Source organism: Bidens hawaiensis, unplaced genomic scaffold (assembly GCF_021521415.1).
Source record: "Bidens hawaiensis isolate Kalapana, Puna unplaced genomic scaffold, B.hawaiensis_p1.1 tig00028261_1, whole genome shotgun sequence".
NCBI classification, from domain to species: Eukaryota; Viridiplantae; Streptophyta; class Magnoliopsida; order Asterales; family Asteraceae; genus Bidens; species Bidens hawaiensis.
In genome coordinates, this window is record NW_027494606.1 from 135,365 (window position 1) to 145,455 (window position 10,091).

General features: G+C 35.9%; 1 protein-coding gene across 1 annotated transcript; it reads left to right on the forward strand.

Annotated features, from left to right (window-relative positions):
• The first annotated feature begins 4,606 nt into the window (after positions 1 to 4,606).
• On the forward strand, positions 4,607 to 7,394 carry LOC143576678 (ACT domain-containing protein ACR8-like). The gene is made up of 6 exons (XM_077060714.1): positions 4,607 to 4,877; positions 5,018 to 5,063; positions 5,159 to 5,273; positions 5,370 to 5,437; positions 5,520 to 6,089; positions 6,693 to 7,394. Exons 1-6 carry the CDS (start codon positions 4,807 to 4,809, stop codon positions 7,155 to 7,157), a joined length of 1,335 nt encoding a protein of 444 aa, XP_076916829.1. The 5' UTR covers positions 4,607 to 4,806; the 3' UTR covers positions 7,158 to 7,394.
• Positions 7,395 to 10,091: the final 2,697 nt, after the last annotated feature.

Below are 10,091 nucleotides of genomic sequence, written 5' to 3' on the forward strand. Positions count from 1 at the left end.
TATCAAGAAGTGTTTAGCTGACGAGAACCTTCACATTCCACTTGATGAAGTTCAAGTTGATGAATCTATGCATTTCGTTGAGAAGCCTGTTGAGATTATGGATCGCGAGGTTAGGCAAACCAAGCGCAGTCGCATCCCTATCGTGAAAGTCCGCTAGGAGTCCAAGCGCGGAGCCGAGTTTACATGGGAAAGGGAAGATCAAATGAAGATCAAGTACCCGCACCTGTTCTCTGCGCAGCCTACTTCGAGATAAATTTCGGGACGAAATTTCTTAAAGTAGGGGAGACTGTGACATCTGCCCCGATCCGACCCGACCCAGGTACCCGTTTCCCTTATCCGATCTCTTTCTGTTATGATTTAATATTTATTTATACTTATATTTTACTTTTAATAATAATAATATATTTTCCTTCCCGCCTCTTTCTCTCTCTTTCTTTCCGCCTTCCTTTTCTCTTGTCGCCGTCCCGCCCTCCTGTTTAACCCCTCTGACTTGTTTCCCTCTTTTTCTCCTAACTCTCCTTGTCCTTTGTTTCTTCCCGCCTAAGGTTGTCTGCGCAGCTCCACGCGCCAGACTCCTTGCAAGGAAGCCTGCGTGAAGACCACCTGTTACTGCGATACGCGAGACGAACTGCCCCCGCAGCGCGCTAAGGATTTAGTTCTTCCCGCGGCGCGCTATGGATACCGTTCCTCTCGCGACGCGCTAAGGAATATAGTTCTTCTCGCGACGCGCTTAGAATTAAAGTTCTTCCCGCGGCGCGCTTAGAAATGTAGTTCTTCCCGCGACGCGTTAAGGTTGGTTCAGTCTGCCTTCGCGCTCGCGCACTCTTGACCTTCTGTGTCTGCTTTCGCCCTCGCGCGTGCGCTCGAATCTTCTCGCGCGTGCGCTCGAAGCTTTCTCGCGCTGTCTTGTGTCCTTTCTTCTGTTTTAACTTGCTTGTTTGTTTTTGATATCTTATCTTTTGTGCTGTTGACCTAACCTGTCTTATGTCTGAAAAGTTACTTTCGGCATAGCATGCGCACCAACCCCATTGGTTGGCAGGAAAAGTGACTGACATAATCTTTTGAGATCTGCTTTTTCCATGCTTGACCAGTACCTTTATCTGACCCGCCCATGCCTGTTTACTGTTACCTGTCAGCTTTTCCTTGTTTCCTGCAGCTGCCATATCTTTTGCTTTTGGAATCTTTTGCTTTTTGAGATCTTTTCCCCTTTTCTAGGGATTGTGTTCCCTAGGGTTTCCCTATAAATAATAATGTTAATTTCCTAACACTACACACACAAACACTTATTTTAACCTCCTCCTTGATCTCTCTGCCGCCTCCCTCTCTGCCTCCGTCTTCCTCCCTGTTCTGCCCTGCTTTTCCGGTAATATATATTATATATAATAATTTACTTATTAATTATGCTAACCTATATTCAAGACTTAAAACCAATCGTTAAAACAATAATCTTTAATTATAGGTTAACTTGTGCTTGTTTAAAGTTGGTTCTTGCTTAATCTTACACCACACCGTTTATCAAGTGAGTAATCTCGTATCTAATCCCTTTTTATTTTTAATGTTTTGGGATGTTCATGTGTTCGTACAAACTTGAGTCTTAAACTTGTTTATGAACTTTAGTCGCGCAGTATCCCATGTGTTGAGGACGTTTACTTGGCTGTTTATTTGTATGTGTGTATCATTAACCGCTTTGTTCGGCCTATTCCGAAGTTTTCATGGATCCATTAGAAGAACACGGGAGACCTATCGTTTACGGTTTTCTTTGGTTACACTTGCACAGATGTTTTCTTGTTTTTGTGCTCATTTGGGAGCACGGATTGAACTATGAACTATGAGCTATGATCTATTTAGGCTTGATCACAATCTGATTGCACCCTTGTTAAACTCCAGACATACACGTGTTGCGCGCAGATTTATTGTTATCTACGTATTGTATTAAACTTGATTTCTCACCAACACGCAAGTGTTTGACGTTTTATTTTAACACATGTTCAGGTTTGCAGTAGCTACATTTGGAGCTTGTGGACACGTAGGACGTTTTTACTTTTGGACTTAGATTAAAATGTATCAAGACATGTTATTGTTGTTCGAATATTTTGCCTTATAATATAATGATTTATGTTGATTTATGTTATCTTCTGTCTACTTTGCGTGTGCGCGAATGAATGTATTTATTAAATATTGACACCCAATAGTGTCACGAGTAATGAAACAATATGTGGCGCCCCGATGTATAATCCGCCTTTGGTCGGGGTGTTACATCAATACTCGCCTGACCTAATCTGGTGGCCTAGTATTAGCTTACTTTAACTTATCGCGTTTAATTTATTTTCTAAACGAACTTCACTTCAGGCGAAGTTAAACCTTAGGCGAACTTGGCTTCAGGCGAAGTTAAACCTTAGGCGAACTTGGCTTCAGGCGAAGTTATCCTTAGGCGAACTTGGCTTCAGGCGAAGTTATCCTTAGGCGAACTTGGCCGTAGGCGAAGTTATCCTTAGGCGAACTTGGCAGTAGGCGAAGTTATCCTTAGGCGAACTTGGCCGTAGGCGAAGTTATCCTTAGGCGAAGTTACGCTTGAAGGCGAAGTTACGCTTGAAGGCGAAGTTCATCAGGCGAACTTAATCTTGCAGGCGAAGTTATCGCGCTGCAGATCTGTTTGCCCATAAGTCCTTCGTTTCTTAGCCAAATAACTCGATTTTGGTACCCATGGTATCGTATGATCGGCGCCTACAAATCCCAACCATCAAATCGGCCTAAAATCGACGTTTTAGGGGTTCGATTTGGGCAGTTTGGGTTTCGGGTCCGGTTAACCCATTCAATCCTAACCATTTTCAGTAATATTAGCTTTGTTGGATTTGTTCTTACCTCACCAACTCAGATCTATCAACAAAATCTCGGGTCTCGGCTTCGAATCTTGATCGGTTAGAATGTGTGTGTTTTGAGTGTGTGAAGAAATAGATGTAAATGAAGATATTTTTGGGATTTTGGGGGTATTTATATCCCTGAAATCCCATTCTTATTTAACCCATCTCAATTAATCCAAGTCCACAACCCACATCCATTACCCAACACTAGCCCGACCCATACCAACTCATATTCTACTATTTATTTCCTAATAACCCGGGTAAACTTTCTCTCTAATATTAAGTAATATAATTAATATTACTTGGAAATTTCGGGATGTTACAATTCAGAACGAAAATCAATTAAACTTTAAAAGTTCAGTACAAAAAGTTTATACGTTCTATTTATACGTTTTAGGTTAATGTTAATACGTTCAATGTTAAAACCCAGAACTCAAACTCAAAATTGATAACTGAAACTTCAAATTGATGATTAATTGTATAAATTTCAAAGTTTAATTGATCAATTAGTTCATCAATTTCAATTTCAATTGATCAATTTGATAAACTAACCTGTGAAAAACTCGTGACGGAAGAAGATGGTGTTCACGGCGGTAACGTCGATGGTCGCGACGGTGAATACAATCGTTGGACGGCGACGTATTGATGAACGGTGATAGTGAAGGCGTACGGAATCGATGGGAGCAGTGGATCATAGTTGATGAAATTTACAATATTGCCATCGCGTGATTTTGAAATCAACAGTGTAATAACTCGCGTACGTATTGTACGATTAGGGATTATTGTATTGGATCAATTATCTATCTATCTATATATATATTTGATTTTATAAGCTATATGAATTAAGTATATTCATCTAAACTTTTTTTAGAAACGCAACAACATGTTTTGAATATTTGTTACTCGAAAATAATTAATGCAACCAACTAATCTTAGAGCATTTACAATGGACAAGTTTAGGTTGGCTCTAGTCCATGTGTCAATCATCAGTGTACCAAAATGATATCAAACGAGTTATGCTAGTGAAGAGAGGAGAGAAAGATATGCCAAGTTTGTTGGCTTTTATGGTTCCGAGAGGGGCAGGTAGTGTTTATGTGAGTGACGATGGGGGTGGGGGTTGACATTTTAAAATTTTGGTTGCGAGAGAGACAGGTAACGGTTTTTAGAGTCGCCATTATAAATGCTCTTAGTTAAGACTAAGATACTCCTAATTTAAATTATTAAATAAGACTAGGCCCTAGGGTATGCTTTAATGTCCAAGGCGTTAAAGCTGGTTTAACAAAGGTTAACGAATGGAACACCACTCCTTTAATAGACTAGGGACGTTAAAGGCAAGCTGAGTTAGTGTTAATGAGCTTTAAAATCCTTTACACTTACATACAATAATTTTAGAATTTTTTTTGAATTAAATTGAGAGAGTTAAGTGGATTTAATCATTACCATTATATGAATGAGATAGAGTAAAAAGGAATAAAATAGGTGATGTGATGATTATGTAGAGTTAAGGGACATTAATATGTACCACATAAATAAAGATTAATTGGGGTTAAAATTATCAAAGGAGATTACAAAAATAATTGTTTATATATTTACATACGTAGCATCATTGGAGAAATTTATTACAAAAATAATAATATTTCCAAAATAAACTATTCCTTACCATTATTTAAAAACTTAACGCCTCAATATAAATACCATCATTCATTCATTCATTCATTCATTCATTCACACAAGGAGACAGTTAACCGAAAGGCCTGCTTCAGTCCAGAGAGAGAAAGAAATAAAGAAATAGCTTTCATGGCGGTTTAGTCTATATTATTATTAATTAAAGCTACCAATTTCTTCAATTTTGGGCTCTCTATTACCTGTACTCTTTCTTCTTGTCTCCTTCATTAATACCCTCCATAAAACCCATCTCTTCAATTAGCCATTGAAAGACTACAAGATGATGCAGATGGACCGGAAGCCGTTTCTCGAAGAGTACGAGAAGCTAATTGTTCGTATGAACACACCCAGGTGAGTTAATTTGTGTATAATTGTTATTCTCATATGGGTTTATTAGGGTTTTGAGTTTTAATTAGTTTTACCCTTTTATTGCCCTAATTTTCTTGGTTAAAATTGGGTAACTTATTATGTTGTTGTGTTATTATTTGTAGGGTTATGATTGACAATGCTGGTTGTGCAGATGCAACTCGCATCATGGTAATTTTTTATATTTTTTTACAGATTAATTTTTGATTTTTTGAATTTTTTAAAGATTTTGTTTGATTTCTGTATTTAATTTGATATTATTTTAGATTGATAGTGCTAGAAACGATGGTATTCTTCTTGAGGCTGTTCAAGTTCTCACAGATCTGAATCTTTCAATTAAAAAGGGTTATGTTTCATCAGATGGAAGGTGGAATATGGATGGTAAAATTGCTTTAATTTTGACTTTTGTTGACTTTTTGAGTTGTAATCATGTGGGCTGAATTTTTTTTTTTTTTTACTTTGATTTATTATCTACAGTTTTCCATGTTACTAATTTGGATGGCAGTAAATTAGCAGATGATAGCATCATCAATTGCATTGAACAGGTTAGTGTGTTTCCTTGAAATTTATGTTTAAATGATATTATTAGACATTTGAATGATAATATTATGTTATTGTTTGATACAGTCGCTTGGAACCGTTCATAGAACAACTTCAAACTCCATTGATGGTATGACAACATTGGAGTTAACGGGTACAGACAGAGTCGGATTATTATCTGAAATCTTCGCGGTTTTATCTGAACTCAATTGTGACGTGGTTGAGTCAAAAGTATGGACGCATAACGGACGAATCGCATCGATAATTCACTTAAAAGATTGTGATTCCGGGTGTCCAATTCAAGACTTTAAAACGATTGAAAAAATTGAGGCTCGGTTAAAGAACGTGTTGAAAGGGGATAATGATATAAGAAGTGCCAAAACGTCGGTTTCGTTGGCTGTTACTCACACGGAAAGAAGGCTTCACCAGATGATGTTTGCGGATCGTGATTATGATAGAACTCCGATTATTAAGACTCGTGGGAGATATGCACCGCTGGTGTCGGTTCAAAATTGTGCGGAGAAAGAGTACTCGGTTGTGAACATTCAGTGTAAAGACCGGCCTAAACTTTTGTTTGATGTCGTTTGCACGTTAACGGATATGCAATACGTTGTGTTTCATGCAACCATCATTACTAGAGAAGACGGAGCTTATTTGGTATGTATTCCCACCATTCATATTATATCATCTTGTTATAGAATAATGAAAACTTTGTAAGATATTGTGTAATGATAATAAATAGATAGGAACCTAATCAAATTTTATTATCTAACTTTGGTAATAATATAACAATAAACCTTAGCTAGTATATTTAGTATATATATGATTACAATGAGATACTTGCAAAGTAAACAACTAGGGTTTATTGTTATATTATTGATATATAGTATTTATATTATTACAAAGGAAATGTAATCAAATCGTATCTTCTAACTATGGTAATTTTATAACAATAAACCCTAGCTTATATATTTTATCTAATACTGATGACCCACTAGCAGAGGTCTTAGGTCCAGATCCCGTTGACTGTGGTTTCTGCTGAATCCCTTGTAGGTCACCTAACGGGTTCTTATGGTTAACAAAAGAAAATTTTAAAATGGTGGTTTTGTTCATTTTTGCTGAATTTTGAATCTTTTTTCTATGGGCTTTTGCTCATTTTGCTAAATCTTGAATCTTATTCGTGGGTTTTTGTTCATATTGCTAAAATTTGAATCTTTCATGGGTTTTCGTTCATTTGGCTAAAGTGTGAATCTTTTTCAGGAATTCTTTATCAGACATATAGATGGAAGCCCAATTAGTTCAGAAGCCGAAAAGCAACGTGTGATCATGTGTTTAAAAGCAGCTATTGAAAGACGGGCACCCGAGGGTATGAGGCTTGAACTATATAAACCCGACAAACCTGGGCTCTTGGCCCAAGTGACCCGAACGTTTAGAGAAAACACAATGAATGTAACACAAGCAGAGATATCTACAAAAATGGGCATGGCTCTAAACATTTTCTATGTAACAGATGCAATTGGAAACCCTGTGGATTCAAAACTTGTAGATTCAGTTATGCAAGGAATCGGGTCGAGTTATTTAAGAGTAAAGGAGCTACCATCAATGTATCATCAGAAAACAGATAGTGATGAACGAAACGCAGGTGGTATTGGTGGTGCGGTTTTGTTTTCACTTGGTAGCTTGCTAAGAAGGAATCTATTGGGGTTAATCAAGTCATATTCTTGAGGGCTATACATCATGCATTAATGGTTATATTGTTGATAAAAAGAATAGGGCATGCATGGTTTGGTTTAATGAAGTGGTTTGGTGTTAATGTTTTGTATATAAAATAGAAGGAAAGTGATTGTGATGGTTTGGTGAATATACATTAGGGTTTTGATGGTGAATAGGGCTATATCTTATCTTATTTATATAGGTAAGTTTATATTAAAATATATTGGTTCACAACTTATTTCTTGTTCTGTTTTTTTTAATTTAGTTTCTGATATTAGTAGAACAATTTTAGTCTAACCTATATCTAGTAATCCTAAGATATGCCCATGTACCAAATATTAAAATCAGTATTGACTGTTTGACACCACGTCTCAAGAATACTCACTTTGACATTGAAGTTAGTCTCAATCGCTGTAAAAAAACTTAAAAAAACTAATTAGTTTTAAGCTGAGAATCAAAGTTGCTTCAGTTGACTTGGGTGTCATGTAACGTGTGAAAGTTAAATAAACGGGACCGTCACCCCTCATTATAAAAAACCTGCCTGGTGACAGTTACATGCTATACTACTTATTACTACCTGATGAAAAGATTTGGGTTTGTGTTCAGCGCCTATTATTTTACCGTTGCAATAAATTGTTTTTGTTTTTTTTTTACTTATAAATAAACTTAAACTCTTCACTAAATTTCTGTACAGTATTATTCACCATAAGTTCATACATATAAAGCAACCAAAACTTTTTCATCAAATAAAAATCATAAATCACAAAACAAAAAGTAACATGTTCTTACACATAAACGACAAAGGAAGAAGAATTAAATAGCATAGGATGGGTCAAAGATATAAAATATGATATAATTACAATGATATGAGCTATATACTATACTTCTATGACCACCCGTAGTGGAGGCGGTATCACCGCGTTTTGGAGGAAAACGCTGGGGGCACACCGCCCCACCCTCGGCATTATGGCTAGGTATTTTTGAACAAGCGTTTCCTACACAACGCGCGTTTTGAGGGTTTTGTGAGTGAGAGGTAGAGAGAGGGGGAGTAGAGGGGCGTTTTGGGGTCTTTTTCACACTACGCTCACTTTTTGCAAAATGTCCAAAAGCTGAATAGGTGCCACATGACGTAAAATACCCGGATGTACCTAGTTATGACTACGCATGGTCTAAGCCCATAATCAGGAACGACCAAGACCCCTCCCCGTCTCCCACTATGATCCGCCCTTGCATTTAGTTTACCGTTCAGTGAAATGTAAGCTAATGCACAATTTAAAAAAATAAAATAAAAATCAATTAACTAGCAACTTAGTTATTTAGTCGACTAATTTTTTAGACAAGGAAAGCACACCATAAGACCAAAATATAAAACAAACTAAAAGGGGTAGTTTGGCTGTTTATGCTCAATATTTTTTGTTATTGTAAGTCGAATATTACAATGGCCTGCTTTTTTTTCCCTTCCTTTTTATCTTTGAAGAAAAAGACAAGAAATAAGTATTAAATTTTATTGCCGAATATAGTATATGATAGGCATAAATATTAGTAGTTAATGTTATTATGCGTTGTTATATTCTATTTGTTGTTGATAACCAAATGAATGACACCAAAGCACTTAAAATTGTACTAAACAAATGTTGGTTATAATTTAAAAACACCTTTTTTTTACATCTAACAAACAATCTTATTAATAACAACGCCTAATAAGACTAGCAAGACACCAGCCCCGGGAGACCCAAAACCCCAAGTCCCCATTACATCCATAACCCGTTTTGACCAATGACGTACAAGAAGCTTAGAACTTTATATTTTTCAACCACACACTCCAACTTGGCTGCCTTCCTTTCAAACATCACAATTCCTCACTTTCCAAATATATCATAATAGTGTAGTTAGACATATAACATGGAACACCCTTTCACTTGGATCTTAATTTAATAGGTAAATAATTGGTAATTGGTTTAGATTTATGGAAGTGTTTATTGCATTGCTCAAAGATTCATCTATTGTACAACATTTTAGATTTTTCAAAAGCTGCTTATGATTGTGCTAGTGTCGATAAGTAAAATGATATATGTTGATGGCATAATGTTGCTGACAATGGAATATAAGTGTTGAACCATAACTTGCTATCGTTACCACTAAAGATCACTTGTCCGTAGACCGTAATGTAGATATACTATAACACACTGGCCGGCTGGTGCATTGCCCCTTTGAGTGAAGAAGAAATCATCAACCTTTAAACAAGAAACGGATCCCATAAGCGTAAAAACAACTCCGTTTAATCAAAATAAACAGACACTTTAATAAGTTCATTTTTTTTTTCTGGTAATAACTATCAACATGATTTTTTTTACAGAAAGCTAAAGCTAATGAATCTTGACATAGGTTGTTATATAATCGACAAAAACTTTTTAAATATCAAATAACTAAACTATTTTGTTGACCAATATTTAGATAAGGACAGCACACCGTATGACCAAAATATAAAACAAACTAAAAGGTCTAGTTTGGCTTCATATGCCCATTATTTTTGTTATTGTAAGTCGAATATTACAATAGGCTGCTCTCTTTTTCGTTTTACCTTCAAAGAAAAAAACAAGACACAAGCATTTAACTTTATTGCAAAATAAAGTATATGAATGGATTAAATACTCATTGTTTAATATTAATGCGTTGTTATATTCTATGGCTGATAACTAAATGACACCAAAGCTCTTTAAATTGTACTAAACAAAAGCGTGGTCTTAATATTTAAAAAGCCACTTGAAGTTCAATTTTTGAAGTAAAAGAAACGTTAATTGGTTTAAATTTAAGTGGTTGTTGCATTCTCAGAGATTAGTTTATTATAATAGTGTAGAGTCTAAGATTTTCAATAACTAATGATTATTAAACTTTAATTATCAAAGGTTTGATGACTGTATTAATGTTGACGAGTAAGATGATGTT